The 22,613-nt window shown below is 40.8% G+C and overlaps 1 protein-coding gene across 2 annotated transcripts in view; it reads right to left on the reverse strand.

Annotated features, from left to right (window-relative positions):
* IFNAR2 (interferon alpha and beta receptor subunit 2) overlaps positions 1 to 22,613 on the reverse strand; it is a 187,734-nt gene that overhangs the window by 49,396 nt on the left and 115,725 nt on the right. For both annotated transcript variants that reach the window (XR_013599798.1, XM_078656955.1), the window contains exons 4-6: positions 20,198 to 20,379; positions 18,420 to 18,598; positions 767 to 935 (exon numbers count right to left, since the gene is read on the reverse strand). Coding sequence is in view for 1 of the 2 variants with exons in the window: in XM_078656955.1 (XP_078513081.1) it covers positions 767 to 935; positions 18,420 to 18,598; positions 20,198 to 20,379 (530 nt within the window). In the remaining variant the exon portion in view is untranslated. The remainder of the gene's footprint in view (positions 1 to 766; positions 936 to 18,419; positions 18,599 to 20,197; positions 20,380 to 22,613) is intronic.

A 22,613-nucleotide genomic window follows, 5' to 3' on the forward strand; every position in this document is an offset into this window, starting at 1 on the left:
GGATTCATCTGGGCACAGTTGCTGCAGGTCTTGGAGTCGTATGCTGCGCCCAAAACACCATAAGCACACCTTGTGGAGATATGTTACAGACATGTTTGCGACATTCTCTACAAGGTGTAAACCCTGTAGTTTTAGTAGGTAGCATGTTCCCTTTCACACTGGAAGAATTTAGGAGAACATATTTTTAAGTAAAAATTTTGCCACAGTATGAAAAAAACAGCGGAGCTCCAGATCCACATCTGAAGGTGTGGAAAGAAAGGAACGGATGTCAGTGTGCATAGGTGGCACTTATATATGCTGCACTTGCCAGTTCTGGTGTAGAACGGCACCACCTACAGGCGCGCAGGAGTCCTGCTTTTTTAGTTTTCGGATCCAGTCTAGAAGAAGAAGAAGAAGAAGGAGGCAGAGGAGGAGGAGGAGGAGGAGAAGGAGGAAAAGAAGGAGGAGGATGAGGAGGAGGAGGATAAGGAGTAGGAGGAGGAGTTTATCTGCCTTTGTTCAAGTGCTGATGTCTACTGTTATGGATCTCTTGGCTAAACAAGCTTACAGCAAGTCTAGTTTCCGATTGCTTTCAACAACTGTCATTCTGACTAGGGTTTTCAATTCTCTTACTTTATTTCTGTTGGTTTACAACATAATGAAACTCCCCAATGACATATGCCATCAAACCACAGGCCTCCCAAGTCTGTATTGTGATGCTTCAGCTTAGAAAAATAGTACACTTTTTTTAATTGTGTATGTATAATGAATATTAATGTCCACATACCTGTTGTACTGCTGCTGAAGTCTGTAACAATACACTTTAAGGGAGAAGATTTTCTTAATGTGCTGAGATTTGATGTAGCAGATGTTACAACCGATATGCAATAATTTGTATGTGGCAGGAGATTGTCAACAAAAGTTGTGAAATTTTCTTCATGTGCAACTCTTTTGATCTATATAAAAAAAGGAATATTTAACTTATAAAATCACTGTAAACTTCTGTATTGGTTAGTAAGTTCCACACACTGTTAATATATAGTATAACTACGAATTGAGCATTTGTGGAAACCAATGAAATTAAACTTACAAAATATGATATTGACTGCTATGCTCCTTGTACTACTACCATCCTCCAAACTATTGGGACGCTCCGTCTGTTACGGAGAGTGGAGCGGAGCACTTTTTGCCCGGTATGAAATTAAAACCAATCTAAAAGAAATATGCCCACAGTTCTTCCCTAAGGTCCATTCATTTTCTCGTTCTATGCTCATCTTGTTAACTGTGCTGACACCAGAGATTGTAAATTTGCCATCTGGAAGAAGGAGGGTTAAAGAATCAAGAGTAAACCTTGAGTAAAATCTAGGTACTTACTTGCAAATATAGCTCTCGCATTATTGGATTTTTTTTTTAACAGAGTTACCTGTATTTCTGAATCTTTCTCAGTGTTCGACTGGGAATCCTCCATAAATATGGTTAAAATTAACAATATTAATGCACCATTTTGAAAGCCATCTCTCACGCTGGAGCTGAATGTTTAATGTGAGCATAGTCATTTGACTTCTAATAATATGGGATTGATTAAAAGCCTTAAATAGCAAAGGGAAAACCTTGTTTACTTTCTCTAGTAGGGTGTATTTGCAGAACAGGTTTTTCAACTACAAATTAAAACTCCAAAACAAATAATGTTATGCACTACTCTGAATGCATTTCTTACTACCTCACCTATGATGTTAGAGATGACATCATTATTGATAAAATCATTGGTGACATCAAGGCACATCAGCATGTACATAATCAATGACATCATGATGGACTTCCTACTACTGAACAGAGGTAAAATGATGCATCTGCTCAGGGTAATGCCCAATATTGGACAGTGGGATTGGGGCCTGGGTGTAGGATTCGTACATTTTCCATCTGGCCAGACCTGGTGTTCAGCTTCTTCTGGTCAGGCTCTGTTGACAGCCTCCAATTTGCACAGCTGAAAGCTAGGTGCATTGTGCAAGAAGTGTTCTGCAGGGTTAGCTTTGGAGCTATTAAAATAAACTGAATTGAATTCCTGGTTGATCACTAAAAGCTATCTGTGGCAAAGAGGTGTTGTGCATGTCCATCTTTTACCACAAAAAGTATACAAAAAGTAATAGATGGAATGCTTGAATTAATTTCAGGCACTGGAAATTATTTGGGGCTGCATCCCAATGTATTGTTCTTTTGCACAACATGCCACCTCAGTTTGGATCTAGTCACATGCAAACCAGTATTGACCCTGCTCTACTGGGAACAGTCCAGCCCGAACTGCCAGGCCAGGCCCTCCCTGAACCAGAAGACAAGCAACCCAGGCCAGTTTTTGTCCTAGACTGGGCTCATCAGCCAGGTATAGCTTGATTGCAGTGGCATAGTGTGCAGGGGACCCCCATCTGGGCATACAGATTACACTTAGGGCGACACAAAGAAGTATACAAAAAGTTATTGATGGAATGCTTGAATGAATCTCAGCCACTGGTAATTACTTGGGCCATACATCATTCTTTTGCACATCATACCACCTCTTTGGACCCAGCAATAGGCAATTTAGCCGCCTAACGCCCATCCTGGACCGTCTAAGTAAGAGGGTGTCATCACGGACGTAGAGGAGAATGCAGGAGACCGAATCCCACAATACATGAGAAAAGCATCCCAAAACCCAAGCAGCATTAGGAGACTACAAAGCGGAGCAGGTGGCAGAAAAGAGATATGAACCAAGAGCATCTAGACTTTTAGATTCCCTGTCTGGAAGAACGTTAGGCAAAGCACCAATATCGGAGGAGGCTGTAACAGCTTGAACCACAAATCTGCACGGAATAGGCTGTAGGAAAAGGCAGAGAGGGTCTCCGGGTGTAGGATGGTTTCTAAGAACTATAGACCAGTCCACGGAGGACCTTCAAACAGGTTTAGCCTAAGTGCTCAAGAGAATATCAAAGAGGGCTTTACTGTAGAGGAACACAGGTTCAGTCCTCATCTGGCCCTGATGAAGCACCCCAAGTAGGGAATCAGTAGCCACCTCCACAGAAGGAAGCCGCAGCCCCAAAACCATGGCAACTCTCCGCAAAAGCTGAGATAGCCTCTGAAGTGAGCCTTGGAGGAGAAAATAAGCCTGAGGATGGGGGAGAATCAAGTCAACTAGCCTCACCACGGTCAGACACCCAATAAAACTCTGGACGAGGTTGAGGAATGTCAATTATGTTATCAACGACCTCACCAAAATACCAGTGTCCCAAGAGGAAAACAGCAAGGGGCTCCTCTGAAAGCAGAGGAAGGTAGCCCAAAAAGAACTGGTCCCCCAACTCCATTCCTGACGTCAAATAGGTGACACCTCGGCATCAGGGAGGAGAGCGAAAATAGAGGCGATTGGGACGGATCCAACACCGGTGTCACATTTGGGAACCCCGAAAAGCTGTGCACCGGTGCACATAGGGGTTTGATCACGGATTCGGAGGGCTTAACTGACACAAAGGGAGGCCCTGCCGGTTTGGAGTCAGTCACAGCTTCACCAACCTCCTTGAGGCCGAGGCACGCATCAGATGGAGGCTGAGAACCAAAAGTGATAGTATTCCCTCATCTGAACCATACAGATTCTCGCTCCAACCCTGAAATCAGAGGAATAGTAGGCATGTCAATGACACCGCTCGTACGTGGTAAAGTCGGGGAAGGCCGTGGTGCTGACCACCTACAATGTAACTTACCAGCCAACAGCGAGGACGAAGGAATTCGAGAGCTGGCCCTCGAGCGGTCTTCGGAGGGAGAAGAGAACCCTAACTGACGATGGATCTTCGTCCACCGTGCCACTAACAGGGTCAAGTTGGACTCCTGCAATGCTGACGACTGAAACTGAAGCCATGAGCCGTACTGTTCGAAATCAAGGTGCATGCCTAGTGCTACGCAAACAAATGATGGACAGAATGCTGAAAAGATCATATATTCACCTCCAGTCAGGAGGTTCTTTTGCCTACCATGCCACCCCACTTTAGACCCAGCCATATGCAAATCAGTCTTGACCCTGTTCCTTATGGGAACAGTCCAGCCCGAACTACCAAGCAAGGTCCTCCCTGGACAGGAAACAAGCATCCTGGGAACGGTTTCGGGGTATTACCCCTCATCAGCCAGACTAGCTTAAATCCAGTGGCACAGTGAGCAAGGGACCCATGTCTGGACATACCCATCCCACTTAGGTTAAAAACTACTACGCAAACAAACGATGGACGGAATGCTGAATAAATCATACATTCACCCCCATTCAAGAGATCTGGGTTAAATCCATCGGTCTTTTGCTCACAATGCCACCCCAGATAAGACGCAGCCTTATGCAAATTAGTCTTGACCCTGTTCCTATGCCTAGTCACCACATGCAAATATAATGAGGGTGAGCGTTGGACATTGTTGTCCACAGGACCCCGAAAATATCCAGAAAATGCACACAGTTTCGTCGATGTCAAGTTAAAAAAAAATGGCCAGAAGTAGGCTCTGCAGATCTGTGTGGAAGCACAGAAAAGAAGAAACTGACGTCAGCGCATCGGGGAAGGGCTTACGTGGACTCTGGTGGATGATCATCAAAGTAAAGGGAGGTTCCCCAAAGAAATATATATCAGGGAGGGGGAAATTCAGTCAGAAGAAGAGAGTCCCTGTTAGAGTGTGGCAGACTAGGATCGCTGGAGAAAAACTAAGGGGAGGTAAGAAAGTGTATCTTCTATTACAATTGGGTATATCACAAAACACCCTACCTGGCTCTATCAGGTATGCAATACACTACGACTCAGGAAGTAACTGACAATGATACATACAATTTATAAAAATACGAAAATTTTAATATAAACCTCCCAACTGGGTCACATTCTAAAACATAATTCAGACATTTTAAAATAGCATTTAGGATAGCAACAAATATAAAAAGTTACAGTCAAAAAACTTTAAAAAAGGTCGACGCGGCGTTTCGGTGTCACTTTATCTTGGCACCTTCATCAGGACATTAAGTCATTTGACTTCGTATCTATAAGTAAATAACAGTGTTTTAGTATACTGGTGTACTGCATGTTATACATATACTAATTGTTTACCTAATTATTATCTAGATTTTGCTGACACTCTACTCACACCTCCCCCGGTTAAAGAAACCTGTTTTCTCTTTTCTATTAGGATGACAAGATGGTACTACTAGTCATGGTATACTTAGGCTAAGTAGTTAAAGACTAATACTTTTGTAATTATACAGCGGCTATATGTACCTGTATCTTGGATTGAGGAAGCTTTTTCAATTGCTATCCACTTTGAAGCAAGTTTGATCAATGGTTGTGCCTGGTTATTTTATTCGTCCGGTTCTCTGATTCACACAAGGTCACTCTATGAGGAATAAATGAACCAAAATTGACCTATGCTATATCTCAGGTAACCAATTTCCCCGTAAGCAACCATCGAATCAGAACTGTTACCTTAATGATGGAACTTGTTTTTCTAAATATGCACGGAGAAACCACCGTTAGGGATCGAAGTAGATTTTTCGACAGCTTTGGTGATCTAAGTATAAAGAAGGGGATCACATATAATAGGACGCATATCTGTTCTACCCACTGATAGGACCTACAGGTCTCTTGACTTTAAATAATAGCCTATCGGTTGCAACTCACCAGCTATCTTGTAAATATCCTTTGTATATAGTCTTTAAATGTGGTTAGGACGAAATTTTCCCGCTGATCAGGATTGTGTTCAACCGTCAATTAATTGATGGCTGTGGATATAAATGGGAAAAACTGATTATATAGGTATTTTACTATATCCAGGTTAGTAATTAATAGCCCACTTCTTTATGTTAATATTTAGGCAGTATACATGGAGGTTGCATCCAGTCCCCATTTTATAAAAAAACCCACAGGTTCAGAGTTACTGTCAGAGTTACTGACAGACTCCACACTCTCCAGTCTTATATGGGGCTGTAGTTTAATTACCACCCATAGAAAGAGTCCTAGTTCTAGCTACAATTCTAAAGAGCAGACCCTTAAGATGACATACCTTTTCTTCTTTGGTCGGCCTCCCTGTTTCTCCGTGCTGTTTCCTTCATTTCAATGCGAGGTAAAACAGACGAGGAAAGGGACCGCGTTTTTATACTGACGCTTCCTGCCATGACCCGGAAGTCAGTTTTGTTTCGATTTCCGAGATTGGAAAAGATATGCTCAATGCCTTATTATTTATTATTCGGTCCATGTATTTTTGAAGGGCTATATAATACTATCTATCCCTCTTTGTATACCGTAGTATGCACAATCGCGCTCCGGTCGGGTGCTTCGTGCCGAAGACCCGGAAGTGATTGTCACTGTACCGGCAACTTCAATTCGTGATCTTTTCCCCGTTACATTAATACGGAATTGCAGAGAAATGTGTGCCTATTGTTGGCGACTCCTGGTTGTTGGGAATTATTTCCTTATTGTCTAGTTTGCATGCCCCGTTTTCTCAGACTCTGTGTACTATACAAACGTGGCGGCCATCTTGGTTTGGGACGCTACCTTCGTTCGTCATACAATGCAATCTAAGCATTTAGTAGTAATAATTTACTTCTTCCACTGTGTACAATTTATACATGGCATCAAATAGTTTATAAACAAAAAACTGTGAATTAGTAACACATCTACATACTGTCTTTAGAACCAATAGAAAAGCATTATATTCGTTATTATGAACAATTGTCATCAAGATGAACAATTTTACTTTATGCCAATTTAAATCATAAAGACCATTTAACTAAGGAAGAGAGCAAAAAGCAGGTAACAGATACATGTAGTAGGCTATATGTCTGATTATAGTAATAATGGCCGTCTGGCTGTCTGCATAGTCTTATATAAACGAATTTCATCACTACATATAATTTACCATTTGTTGAGGTAGATAACAAAAAGACAGATACATGAAGCTATATGTCTGATTATAGTAATAATGGTCATCAGGCTATCTACATAGTTTCTGCAAAATGAACTTCATCACTGGATATAGTTGTATACATACACCTTCTATTCTCATCCTTAATGTGGCCATTCTGATCTCAGGGCGCAAAATAGAGGGATGGTCTGATAGGGAATTAAGATAATAATCTCATGAAAACAGTCTTTCCCATTCCTCTCTATTGTTAAGACCTGTTCTAAAGGTGTTGAATAAGGACATATAGAACTGCTCCCTTTTCTTTCTTTTAATATTGTCATCACCTCCTCTGATACTATGGGTAATGGCTTCTACGCCTCCCCATTTCAGATCCTCTATTCTGTGATTGTGAGTAATCCAGTGTTCCACTAAGGGAGCTGTAAGTTTTCTAGTTCTAATAGCGGATTTATGCTCTGTAATCCTAGTTTTAACTTCTCTTGCTGTTTCGCCTATATATGCCTTGTCGCATGGGCATTTAATTATGTAGATCAAATTTTTAGTTTTACAATTAATAAAGCTTTTGATTCTATGATTGACTCCATTATAAGTGATTGTGTTGCCCTTCAACTGTGATGTGCAATTACAGCACATATTACATGTAAAATTTCCTGTAGGTAGTGGATTGTTGTCCATGGTACCTTGGGTTATACGACTATTTTCTTTAAAAGGTATGGACTAGGCAGTTTCTTATTGTTCTGTTCCTGCGAAAGCTGAACATTGGTTTTGGTATATTGACATTCTGTCTGTCGTTTAATAGTGACCAGTTGCGGTTGATAATGTTTTTAATTTGATTACTCACTGTACTGAAGTTGGTGACAAAAATTAATTTGTCTTTTGTATTGTCCTTTTTCTGTTTATCTTTTTCAAACAGTGCATTTCTATCATAATATTTGGCACGTTTGTATGCCTTTTTAATCAGGTTTTTGGGATAACCCCGATTCCTCAATTTACCCGATAGGACATCTGCATGTTTGTTAAAGTCATGCATATTAGAACAGTTTCGTCTTAAGACTAAGACGAAACTGTTCTAATATGCAGGAATATGAGGAATCGGGGTTATCCCAAAAACCTGATTTTGTCACCAACTTCAGTACAGTGAGTAATCAAATTAAAAACATTATCAACCGCAACTGGTCACTATTAAACGACAGACAGAATGTCAATATACCAAAACCAATGTTCAGCTTTCGCAGGAACAGAACAATAAGAAACTGCCTAGTCCATACCTTTAAAGAAAATAGTCGTATAACCCAAGGTACCATGGACAACAATCCACTACCTACAGGAAATTTTACATGTAATATGTGCTGTAATTGCACATCACAGTTGAAGGGCAACACAATCACTTATAATGGAGTCAATCATAGAATCAAAAGCTTTATTAATTGTAAAACTAAAAATTTGATCTACATAATTAAATGCCCATGCGACAAGGCATATATAGGCGAAACAGCAAGAGAAGTTAAAACTAGGATTACAGAGCATAAATCCGCTATTAGAACTAGAAAACTTACAGCTCCCTTAGTGGAACACTGGATTACTCACAATCACAGAATAGAGGATCTGAAATGGGGAGGCGTAGAAGCCATTACCCATAGTATCAGAGGAGGTGATGACAATATTAAAAGAAAGAAAAGGGAGCAGTTCTATATGTCCTTATTCAACACCTTTAGAACAGGTCTTAACAATAGAGAGGAATGGGAAAGACTGTTTTCATGAGATTATTATCTTAATTCCCTATCAGACCATCCCTCTATTTTGCGCCCTGAGATCAGAATGGCCACATTAAGGATGAGAATAGAAGGTGTATGTATACAACTATATCCAGTGATGAAGTTCATTTTGCAGAAACTATGTAGATAGCCTGATGACCATTATTACTATAATCAGACATATAGCTTCATGTATCTGTCTTTTTGTTATCTACCTCAACAAATGGTAAATTATATGTAGTGATGAAATTCGTTTATATAAGACTATGCAGACAGCCAGACGGCCATTATCACTATAATCAGACATAAAGCCTACTACATGTATCTGTTACCTGCTTTTTGCTCTCTTCCTTAGTTAAATGGTCTTTATGATTTAAATTGGCATAAAGTAAAATTGTTCATCTTGATGACAATTGTTCATAATAACGAATATAATGCTTTTCTATTGGTTCTAAAGACAGTATGTAGATGTGTTACTAATTCACATTTTTTTGTTTATAAACTATTTGATGCCATGTATAAATTGTACACAGTGGAAGAAGTAAATTATTACTACTAAATGCTTAGATTGCATTGTATGACGAACGAAGGTAGCGTCCCAAACCAAGATGGCCGCCACGTTTGTATAGTACACAGAGTCTGAGAAAACGGGGCATGCAAACTAGACAATAAGGAAATAATTCCCAACAACCAGGAGTCGCCAACAATAGGCACACATTTCTCTGCAATTCCGTATTAATGTAACGGGGAAAAGATCACGAATTGAAGTTGCCGGTACAGTGACAATCACTTCCGGGTCTTCGGCACGAAGCGCCCGACCGGAGCGCGATTGTGCATACTACGGTATACAAAGAGGGATAGATAGTATTATATAGCCCTTCAAAAATACATGGACCGAATAATAAATAATAAGGCATTGAGCATATCTTTTCCAATCTCGGAAATCGAAACAAAACTGACTTCCGGGTCATGGCAGGAAGCGTCAGTATAAAAACGCGGTCCCTTTCCTCGTCTGGTTTACCTCGCATTGAAATGAAGGAAACAGCACGGAGAAACAGGGAGGCCGACCAAAGAAGAAAAGGTATGTCATCTTAAGGGTCTGCTCTTTAGAATTGTAGCTAGAACTAGGACTCTTTCTATGGGTGGTAATTAAACTACAGCCCCATATAAGACTGGAGAGTGTGGAGTCTGTCAGTAACTCTGACAGTAACTCTGAACCTGTGGTTTTTTTTTATAAAATGGGGACTGGATGCAACCTCCATGTATACTGCCTAAATATTAACATAAAGAAGTGGGCTATTAATTACTAACCTGGATATAGTAAAATACCTATATAATCAGTTTTTCCCATTTATATCCACAGCCATCAATTAATTGACGGTTGAACACAATCCTGATCAGCGGGAAAATTTCGTCCTAACCACATTTAAAGACTATATACAAAGGATATTTACAAGATAGCTGGTGAGTTGCAACCGATAGGCTATTATTTAAAGTCAAGAGACCTGTAGGTCCTATCAGTGGGTAGAACAGATATGCGTCCTATTATATGTGATCCCCCTTCTTTATACTTAGATCACCAAAGCTGTCGAAAAATCTACTTCGATCCCTAACGGTGGTTTCTCCGTGCATATTTAGAAAAACAAGTTCCATCATTAAGGTAACAGTTCTGATTCGATGGTTGCTTACGGGGAAATTGGTTACCTGAGATATAGCATAGGTCAATTTTGGTTCATTTATTCCTCATAGAGTGACCTTGTGTGAATCAGAGAACCGGACGAATAAAAGAACCGGGCACAACCATTGATCAAACTTGCTTCAAAGTGGATAGCAATTGAAAAAGCTTCCTCAATCCAAGATACAGGTACATATAGCCGCTGTATAATTACAAAAGTATTAGTCTGTAACTACTTAGCCTAAGTATACCATGACTAGTAGTACCATCTTGTCATCCTAATAGAAAAGAGAAAACAGGTTTCTTTAACCGGGGGAGGTGTGAGTAGAGTGTCAGCAAAATCTAGATAATAATTAAGTAAACAATTAGTATATGTATAACATGCAGTACACCAGTATACTAAAACACTGTTATTTACTTATAGATACGAAGTCAAATGACTTAATGTCCTGATGAAGGTGCCAAGATAAAGTGACACCGAAACGCCGCGTCGACCTTTTTTAAAGTTTTTTGACTGTAACTTTTTATATTTGTTGCTATCCTAAATGCTATTTTAAAATGTCTGAATTATGTTTTAGAATGTGACCCAGTTGGGAGGTTTATATTAAAATTTTCGTATTTTTATAAATTGTATGTATCATTGTCAGTTACTTCCTGAGTCGTAGTGTATTGCATACCTGATAGAGCCAGGTAGGGTGTTTTGTGATATACCCAATTGTAATAGAAGATACACTTTCTTACCTCCCCTTAGTTTTTCTCCAGCGATCCTAGTCTGCCACACTCTAACAGGGACTCTTCCTCTGGTGGATGATGTCATTATGGAGTCGCTCAATGCCCTCGTGACTCTCTCTACTGACACACAGAGGTACCGCTGTGGAAAAGTTTCCAGATCCAGTCTGGCGCCTGGGGAAAACAAGCTATCAGATTGAGCCAGTACTACATACAATTAATCTATTCGTTATTTCAATTTTCCTGAGAATGATTGTTAAAATCACACATATTACATGCAACCAAAAAGCAAGTAGGGTTGGGCAGGATGAAAACGTGTATTACATATGCATCTACTATTCTGCTCTATTTGTGCAATTTCTCTTTAACTATCATAGACATTTTCAGAATCTTGGTAGAGGTTACATAGATTAGCAAGGGGGCCTCCTGAACACAACAGTTGATCATTTATGGAGTGTGTATTTTCAAGATGTTCTGAATACATTGTTCAATAACGTTAGACCAACTTGGTCCCCAGCAGTTAAGGTTCTTCTTCTGGTCACACATCAGATTAGAATTTTATAAAATTGAACAGTTCTTTTGTGAGTGAACTTGGTGCCACCTTTTAAAGACAGTAAAATTATTGGAGTTGGAATGAGTTAAAAAGTGGAAGTTAATTTATAGTCCTGGCGTTAAGATGATTACACGCTGCATTTTACCTGCTTTGTTGTATCACACTCTCGATTCTATTTAGCTGCCTTTATTCCAGCATTTTCTGAATGAAAGCAGGTAGAACTTTGAAACTGTCCAGTATTGCGATGATGTTAGTTATAGCAGGGATTTCACTACCCACATCTTAAAACAAAGCTACAGTCCAATACATCACCTCGGACTGCCTGCATATAATAAACCGGTCATATACAGCTGCCTTCCCTGACTGCCTCAAAATAGGAAAGGTTAACCCTCTTCTCAAAAAGTATCAGAAGATACTCAGTAGGGACTCAATTTCATACTAGTTGGGCAAGAGCATAGACAGCTTATTTAATAACCATCTAAGAGACCATATTGCAGAAACAAGCTACTAGATACTAACCACTCAAGCTTCAGAAAAAAATGCAGTACAGAAACCGCCACCATGGTCGACACCCACCAGGTTCTAGACAAATGAGACTCCTGTTATTATATTGTTTACAGGCCCTAGAGCAGTCTTCTATACTGTAGACCAGTGTTTCCCAAACTGGGTCCGCGGACCCCCAGGGGTCCGTGACACACTCCCAGGGGGTCCGTAGGCAGCCGTTTTAAAAGCACAGAAAAGTTTCTTGTGTAATTAGCAGCTTTCCAGCAACAATAAAAGTGTCAAGATAATGCCAGTGATTAATGTACCTGCTGGAGAGCGAGGTGAGTTTTGTTCAGTGGCAGCTTTGACTTAACTAATGTAGCACAGAGGGTTAATGTGCCTACTGCAAAGAACGTGCAACATGCATTTTAAAAAGCAGTATTTTATGTGCATAGGTTCGTGGTTACTGCTTTTGTCACAGAGATTATTTTGTACTGTGCACTTCATAAGTGGCAATCGTAATCTAGCAGAGGGACCTATAAATTGTTATCAAAGAGCTGCTTGAAAACTGCATGGTACCAGTTAGTAACTTATGTTTTTTCCCAGTTATTCATTATCCTGATGCTGCTAAAAAGATTTGTTTGGTTGGAAATACATTTTTTATGTTACTAGCCACTGTGTTATGTTCTGAATCCTGAGTTTGTGCTTTTCCAGACCAAGCACTCTTTAAAAATGCCTACCAGTATGAATGACATGTGAACCTTGTAGTCCCCTTTACCTTATGTAACATTTTGTATACACACTGATTTACATGTATGATTCAATGTCTCTATATGTGTGTGATGTAAAGTGCTCTGACATCCTACAATGGTATGAGAGATGCTATAAAACAAATGAAATACATGTGACAGAGGGGCTGTTCCTTCAATATAAAATACTAAGGGCCTGATGTACGATCCGTTTTTATATGCGCCAATGGGCTTGTGAACCCATTTGCACATGCAAAAACCTATTGGGCCATGTACATAGCCTATTTTGCGAGTCGCAATTTGTTTGTGACTCACTAAATAGGTTTTGCAACTTGCTATTTGGAAGGGGCATTCCCTTCCAAATAGTGAGTCTCAAACCCATGTACAAATGTTATTCTGTTGCAAAACACTTTCAATTACCAACTACTTCAAGTAGATGGTAATGCATTCACTAATGGGAAAGAGTCCCCAGGGGACCCCTTCCCCTTTGCAAATGCATGCAAAATTATTTTTTAAGGGCAGGCAGAGGTCCCAGGGACCTCTGCCTGCCCTTAAAAAATTAAACTAAAACGTTTCATTTTCTTTTTTTTTTTAAATGCATGGTAAACGGGCTGCATTATTTTAAAAACTGCTTTATTTGAAAGCAGTCCCAGACATGGTGGCCTTCTGAGCCCAGCAGGCCACCATCCCTGGGAGGGCGGGCATTCCCAATGGGCTTGCAAATTGCGAGAGGCTCGTTAATATTAATGAGCCCCGCGATTTGCGACCCCATTGAGAATCCCAAACAGGTTAAAACACACTGTTGTACATTTCATTTAGCGACTCACAATTTGCAACTCGCATTGTGTCGCCAATTGCGAGACGCTTAATGAAATGCTCGTACATCTGGCCCTAAAATCCTTAGTACTTTGAGTATTTGTTTTGTGTGCACATGTGTGTTTTTTTTAATTACTGTTTTAATATTTGAAATTTAACTCATACAAATTGCTTGGGGGTCCCCCGCTTCCAGTGGTGACTCAATGGGGGTCCTCAGGAGTCAAAAGTTTGGGAACCACTGCTGTAGACCATTCATGTCTAATAAAAATCATTTAGAATATGATGTAACATGAAGAAACGTCCAAAATGGGTTCCTAGACTACCTTTATACCAGAGCCGATATAGCCAGATAAGGCAAACACTTGTTCCTAATAATTCTGGCTCTGCATGGAGTACCCTAAGAATGTGCTCTGACCCCAACTTCAAAGCGGAACCACTAGATGAGAGCATATGAAGTCTAGGAACTATGAGAAGAAGGAAATTCCTTATGTATCTCGATGATATGACTTATATAATTCTCTAATGGTTTATGTTCAGGATTAGGCTCTTCAGAAAAAATCTTATGAAATTATTATTTTGCTTTTACTATGTATTGTAATTGTAATTGCATTTATATAGCACTTACAAACCCATAGGGGGCGTCTAAATGCCTTTTCGGTGAGTAGGACGCTACTCCGGAACCCATAAAGGATTAGTGGTGAATTGGTTTAGTGAAATATGAAAGTAATTTGAGAGGTGGATATATTAGTCAGTTATTTGAATTGAGAAGGATAGAGGAGGGATAGAAGAGGGAAAAAGGTTTCCATTTATATAGCGCTTGCTACCCCTGATGAGGTGTTGAAGTGCTTTTTCGGTGACTAGCAAGCTACTCTGGAACCCATAAAGGATTAGTGGTGAATTAGTATAGTGAAATATGAAGATTATCACAGAGCATAGTAAGGGGTATAATGCAGATCTAGACACGAGATTTATAAGTGTTTTCAGGTACAATGAAGGTATAGAAGACACAATATCCTGAAGGACATTCTGGCAGAGTATTTCAGCCAATGAAAAAAACTGTGAGGGACAGAAAAGATGATGGACCGATTAACAGATTAAATCTTTAATCTGTATCTTAAGAATTGCTGTTTCCTCGAAGGTACATACTGACGATTGTACCCAGGGGCAAATTAATTATCCCTCTATTGGAAATCTATCAGAGAAAGTGCCTCCCTTCTTTGACCTATGGTTTCAGGATAGGTGGATCTTGGGAATTCCTCACTCAACACCCTACTTTATCGACCACCAGGAGCTTGGTTTGGAATAAATGAAGGACCAGCTAAATCTTACCCCTCTATTATTATAGTGCTTAATCTGGCTGAATGTTGAGGCCGGTGTTAACTGTGCCATTATACCGGTTTGCCTTTTTTGCCATCATGGTCCCAATATCCCCTGGCTTAGATATATTAGAGACCACTCTTGCATTAGGTTGTCCATATATTTTTGAAAAACCTGTAAGCATTACCAAGAAGGACAGTGGTTGGATTAAGGACTGTTTTCTAACCCACAGAAGGGCACATTGATAAGGGAACGAAATAATGAAATCAACAGAGACTAACTAATGTACCCTCCAAATCACCGAAGCAGTAGCCCCTTATCTCTCCATCACACAGAATACCTGGGAACGGATATTATTAATGCGCTTTAGAACATGCTCTATTAGATGGCTTTTGTGCTGCCCTCAGTGTCAATTTGCACCTGCTGATATACAATTTTTTTCCCTACGATGAATCGTCACCTCAGACCTAATTGCACTTTGTATATTTTTGCAAGTTTTATGCACCTTTTACCGAAAGGTTTTTACTCCTTTTACGTAAGCACAAATTTAGTAGGTGCAGAGCTGCTTTGATTTTTCTCCAACAACTTGAATGTCCCCTCACTTGTAAAGGGTGGGCTCCCCCCCCCCACCCAAAAAAAGCACTTCGTTTTCGCAAATCTATGCTGTTTTAATGATTGATTTTGTGGACATTATCAATTGACTGTGATGTCTCTTATGTTCTTTTCAGTACTCCTTCAAACTGTTTTATAATGTTTTACTGCATTTTTGTCATGTGTCTTTTATGATCTATTTTCATTACATCATATAAAAATTAATTTGAATTCTATCTAAAAATGTATAATGTATGATTTGAAGTCTAGCGCTAGAGGCAATTCGCCCCGTCTGCATGCAGAATTCCCGTCATTGCTCTTCTGTGAGTGGTGTACCCAGCTCTAGTTCCCAACCAATGTGGGTGCATCCAGCTAGGATTGGTGCCTCGAGTTGAGCCGTATGATATAAGATGGAGACCAGATGTCTCTGGGTGGAGGTCTTAAGCAGCATATGAAGAGTGTCTAGTGTGGGTAGTTCCTGCGGGCTATGCCGTAACCAGATTTATAGGAATAGGCCAAGTAGAGTTAAATAATTGTTCGCTGGTAATAAAAGTGCCGTCAGAGTAGAGACCACCCCATGTGGAGACCCCGACCTTTTGAAGCATCTGCCTGCATGGTGTCACAGTTGAGTCCGAGGGAGCTGCCCATGTTCCCAAATGGGAAGAGGGAGGTATCAGGCCATATATCAAGCTACGTGTTGTAAAAAAGGGGTAGGCTTGTACCAATGTATCGATACAAAAGGGGATGATGGACGGAGCACTTGAGCAAATCAAACACTCACCCCCCAGTCAACTGATCTGGGTTTCATCCATCACAATTCTTTAGCTCACTCCGCCACCCCATTTCAGACATGGCCATATGCAAATCAGTCTGACCCTGTGCCTCATGGGAACAGTCCAGCCCGAACTGCCAAAGCCATGTCTTCCCTGGACCGGAAACAAGCATCCTAGTACCGGTTTCTGGCATTGTAGCCGTCATCAGCCAGGCTAGCTTGAATCCAGTGGCAAAGTGAGCAAGGGACTCACGTCTGAGCAAACCCTGACAACTTACGGTGAACAAAGTGATACAAAAGGGGATGATGGACTGTGCGCTTGAGCAAATCAAACACTCACCCCCAGTTAACTGATCTGGGTTTAATCCATACCCATTCTTTAGCTCACTCCGCCACCCCAGTTCAGACATGGCCATATGCAAATCAGTCTGACCCTGTGCCTCATGGGAACAGTCCAGCCCGAACTGCCAAAGCCATGTCTTCCCTGGACCGGAAACAAGCATCCTAGGACCGGTTTCTGGCATTTCAGCCGCCATCAGCCAGGCTAGCTTGAATCCAGTGGCAAAGTGAGCAAGGGACTCATGTCTGAGCATACCCTGCCAACTTACGGCGAACAAAGCGATACAAAAGGGGATGATGGACGGATCGCTTGAGCAAATCAAACACTCACCCAATGTATGGCGTAGTGCTCTTGGGCACACAAGTGGTAGAGCGCCATATCTGGTGCTTTGAAGCCCCCCAGAAAAGGGCTGTGTGAACATGTCCCAATGAAGAAGTGGCTGTTTCCTGGGATATTCCATTACAGCTAGTTCCCCAGCTATGAGGGCAATTTCCTATAGACCTAAAGGTTTCTTTTTTGTGATTAGAAACTCTTTAATTCACTGCCAGACACTGCCTGCCCCTTTTTTACACTCTTGGAGGTTTCTGCTTGATTTTCCTTTCTTGATGTCGGGTAATGCCTGTTGAGGAAAATTAAGTGCCAGTCCACATAAAAGAGTGCTGGGGGCCCCACCGGCTCAAATTATTCACTGCTCATATGGTCCAGAAAGATGATGGAAGGGTTGATGGGGATCTTGATTTTCAAGAGGAGGAAACGAAGCATTTAGCCAAGGTCCTGTGTGTTGTGCAACTATGGCACTAAGACAACACATTAGTGATCCTTGTATGAAAGTTACAAGGCTAGAACTGAACAAGGAAACTCAGCCTAGAATGGCCAACATAAGTCCTCCTACAGCCGTCCCAGCCAATTCATTTGAACGCTTTATTAATTGGTTTGTGTTAAAAAGAAGATTACAGTACTACTCCCAACAAATAGTGCTTGTGATATGGACAAATGTAAGCTTAGAAACGGTGGAGGCTCAAGGAGCTGGTAGCATGAAACGGGACAACATATGTGCATTACAATTTACTTGCTAGTGTGGTGAATTAGAAATTCATAATCTCCAGTCTTGTGCTTAGTGCTCATGTGGAGTTCACAAATTAAATACTGTGGGGGTTAGTGAAGGCAGCTACTCTATAGCTACTACTCTTTAAAAGGTGGCCTCAACATTTAATTTTTTTTAGGTGTTTCACTGATGACGAGTGACAAGATTGGAAGATAAAAAAAGCAACAGAGTAATCGAAGAAGGCGTAATACTAACACCTGGTTTAATGTTAATCATTTTAGCAATCTTAGCTAGACAAAATGTTAACTTACCAGGATAGTACCAGACTATGTGAAGGCAGCTTGTAAAGAGATTTATCTAGCTGGTGCATCAGTTGGTTTACTGATTTACCATCAGAAGCAGCATACAATGTTACAAGAACTAAACCAATAATGAAACTGCCTGCATACAGTGATGTGAAAAAAAAGAAAGTAGATCCTCTAATGATTCCATATTGTTTCATATCAATATACAGCTGACTTTCAACTAGCCATCTCCCAGTCTTAACAGTAGATTGGTGTGGCCTAGATGAACACCAGATGCATTTTAATATGTAGAACCATAGATTTGTAAGAGGGTTTACTTTCTTTCTCATGTCTCTGAAGCAGGTTTCACTCTTTAAAGCATTTAAAGGACCAAGTGTCAGACATTTACACCAAAAAGACATCACACGTTACCTCCTTCGGAAGTCCAGGTCCCTGCAACGTTATTGTATAATACAGCGAATTATACTCATCAATCAGAGATCTCATCTTGCTCTTGTCCTTAGACTTCAGGTATGATACAGGGGACTGGAGTGTGATGTTAATGCAGCCTTTACAAGCAGAAATGTGAACAGCTGGTGGACCCAAGAGTGCTGCATGAAGAAATGATTCACCATGTTAAATGTCTTGTTATAAATCACAATTTCAACATGTATAAATACGCAGCTACTTCTATGGAAAGCACGGTTTCAGACCAAAACAAAAAAACATTTTTACATTTCATCAGCCTTTGTGTTCATTTTACTTCATCAGTGAACATGGTTAAGCAGGTACACCCTTTTTGACTGTCAAGCTAAAATAGAAATAGAAATAGATAAAATGGAAAAAAGTACAAGTGTGCTTCCCATGGTACTGTACCCTTCTGAAAGAAGGTAACAATCTAACTAAAGATATCATGGTGAAACCCGCTCAAACAGATCTTTTGAAGGCAGTATTCTGGTGACACAAATTGACAAGAATGTACAATTTACAAGTACATATTTGTTGACTATAACACGTAGATGAAACACTCTGTGCTTTAAGAAACTAGAATCATCTATTTCACCTTTCAGACTGTATCATATTTTCCCAAGAAAGATTTTGTATTTTGAGGAGAACCTACAAATGTAATTGCTGGGATTTAGTAACCATGCCTGAATGGTCTTTCTCAGCTGTATCTCAATCTACTGGACTACGGATTCCAATCCTGTTCTGTTGCTAAACATTTTTTATGTAGAGCCCAAGCTGACCAATGTGTAAGACAGTAGCATGATTGGTTGTTAAACCTAATTAGTCTTTCTCTAAGTGTGTGACTCACATGTAGAAATAATAGCAACGACAAATGGCTCGAATCCCTTACTATAACAAATGAGAACCCCTTGCTGATGATGGACGGAGCATTTGAGCAAATCAAACACTCACCCCCAGTCAACTGATTTGGGTTTAATCCATCACCATTCTTTAACAAGCATCCTGGGACCGGTTTAATTTCATTTTCATTATCCTCATCATCCCCTTTTGTATTGCTTTGTTCGCCCTAAGTGTGGCAGGGTATGCTCAGACGTGAGTCCCTTGCTCACTTGGCCACTGGATTCAAGATAGCCTGGCTGATGAGGATTATGAATCCGAAACCGGTCCCAGGATGCTTGTTTCCGGTCCAGGGAAGACATGGCTTGGCAGTTCGGGCTGGACTGTTCCCATGAGGCACAGGGTCAGACTGATTTGCATATGGCCATGTCTGAACTGGGGTGGCTGAGTGAGCTAAAGAATGGTGATGGATTAAACCCAGATCAGTTGACTGGGGGTGAGTGTTTGATTTGCTCAAACGCTCTGTCCATCATCCCCTTTTGTATCGCTACGACTATCCTTCAGACCAATTACTGCCCTTGCGTGTGTTATCGACGGTGGGATCACCTTCCTTTGAAGCAGATTTCATATGAGGAAACATTGGTGACGTCTGGCAAGCGCAACTGATTATACTGGATACTGTACAAACCAATAGGAACTAATTGTGCGCGAGATACGTTTACTCTGTACAGGGCACACATTAATTGTTCAGACATTGTTTATTGTTTGCTAATGGAAACGATACACTGTGAACGGTGGGTTATACAAAGCAAATTAAGGCAGCAGGCATTAGGTCATCACAGCAGGTCCCACGAAGCACTAGAAAAATGCTAAATCACATCACAACTTGTGAAGAGAGAACTTACTCTGTGCACGTGGTCTCAATTCAACAGGTGCCTCCGAGTCCTGAGAGTCATTTCCCGTCGATGACAGGCACTGCACTTGCACTAAATAGGATCCCCAGGTATCTGTGAGTTCATTGGTCAGGTCACAACTCCGAGATGACGTGTTTGAGCAGTGCTCAGGAACGTGCCACTTTCGGTCTCCGCTACAAATGAAAAAGAAAAGTAAACACGTGCAGCGAGTTCACGGTTTTCATCCGCACTTGTTAAGGACACAAAACACCTAACAGCTTCCATTAACAACAAACGTATCATCAAATATGATAAACAGAATTTCAGTTATATTTTGAACATGCCAAGAAACCCAAAAAACAATGCAGTGCAATTTGTATTTTCAATGGGCACAAGGCACAAATCTAGCATTCACGAAGCTTACAGAAACGGCAAAGAAAAGCAAACTCATTTCTAGTGAGATAACAAAATAAACAGGCTTGTTCTTTCGATGACATGAAATAAAACCTTGTTCTCATTTACAAAAGGCTTGCGAATAAAAACGACAAAAATGAACAAATAAATAAATGTGCTCCTTGGGTTCACTCTCACATTTAGAACAAATTCATGAATTTTCACGAGTCACAAGCGTTTTGAGGCTAGCTGTTGCTACTAGGAGTACTCACCGGTGGAACAAGCATTGGCAAAGCCAAATTACCTTTCCTATGAGAGCCATTAATCGTCTTAAAGTGTTGTGCCTGCAGCTTTGATGAGCACAATATAGTCTGCCCCTTATTAAGAGAATCAAGGAAGCCCGATCCCTTTAACCCGAACCATTTGATCCCATTTATCTGCCTGCCTCTCGAGATCATCTAGCTGCAAGGTGAACAATTTGCTGTGGATCCGGCTCATAGTGCAACCTTCTTAGTCCCTCATCATATCCATAATGATATCTTTAGTTATCCCTTTTGGACCCCCAGTTTTCTTCACAAGGAAACTACGTATCTGTAGGTATTTAAAGAAGTCTTTCCTGTCGACCCGATAACTAGCTTGAATCTCAGTAAATGACTTAACTCCGGTTATAATGAACATATCCCCAATCGTCTCCACCCCTAAGTCCCTCCACCATTTCATTATTCTATCGTGAAAAACTAAAAGAAGGGACGGATTCATAAAAAGAGAGGTGTAATAATTTATTCTTCCTATTCCTATCTTTCTCTTCAACATCCCCTTTACCGGACACGCGGCCAAAAGAGTCTTAAGAACAATAGTTACTTACCTGTAATCTGTGGTTCTCAAGTATTGGTGTCTTTCATAGATTCACATGCCTGAATCATTCCCCGTCGTCGGAGTGGGAGTCCCACGGTATATAAAAAAGCAATAATATGCCTGTAATAACCAAAAACCTTGGTAAAGACCAACCAGGAAGTAAAGTAGCCCTAGCTATAGGAGCAAAAGCTCCCACACTCATGACTATCCTAGTCATTTTCTATAGACCAAACTGCAGCCAATCAGGCGACCAGAATGTTCTCCCCAGAGGCTCAGGCTCTCAGATTTTCTCACATAGGAGTGAAACCAACATAATTGCCTGAGGGAGCCTCTGAGGGGAGGTGGGCGGGTTGCATGTGAATCTATGAAAGACACCAATACTGGAGAACCACAGATTACAGGTAAGTAACTATTGTTCTTCTCCAGTATTTGGGGTGTCTTTCATAGATTCACATGCCTGAATCAGAATAGATCGCAGAACTCATAACATAATGCTCCTAGGCGCTAATTGTGACGTAGTATACATGCATAATGATAAAATGCAAAAGACATTGTAAAGTGTCTAAAAAGAGCATAGTGGAGGCGGGAGAACAGAGGCTCACCTTATTGGAAAAGATTGCGAAGAACTGCTCTTCCCACCGAAGCATCTGCATCACTTGCTAAGTCCAGACAGTAGTGCCTCGTAAAAGTGTGTCTGTTGGACCACGTTGCAGCTCTGCAGATTTGCAGAAGAGGCACACCAGCAAACAGAGCAGTGGAAGAGGAAACTGCCCTTGTAGAATGCGCTCTAGGTAAAGCCTGTAAGGGTCTTCCTGCCTGTTGATGACAGAGTCCAATTGTTGACGAGACCCATCTGGCGATAGTCTGTTTGGATACTGCACAGCCTTGGCGCAGTCTGCCATAGGTCACAAACAACTGATCTGTCTTGCGCACAGCTGCTGTTCTTGAAAGATAAAACTTGAGACATCTCCTGATGTCCAAGGAGTTTAAAGCTCGTTCAGCCGGTTATTGTGGATTTGGAAAAAATGTTTTGAGGATTAACGGCTCATTTAAATGAAAGTCCGAAGGGACCTTGGGCATGTACCTTGGATTGGTCCGCAGCACCACCGAATCAGAGGAAAATTGTAAAAAAGGCGGTTTAGACGTGAATGCTTGAATGTCACTGACCCTTCTGGTAGAG

Source organism: Lissotriton helveticus, chromosome 8 (assembly GCF_964261635.1).
Source record: "Lissotriton helveticus chromosome 8, aLisHel1.1, whole genome shotgun sequence".
NCBI lineage: Eukaryota > Metazoa > Chordata > Amphibia > Caudata > Salamandridae > Lissotriton > Lissotriton helveticus.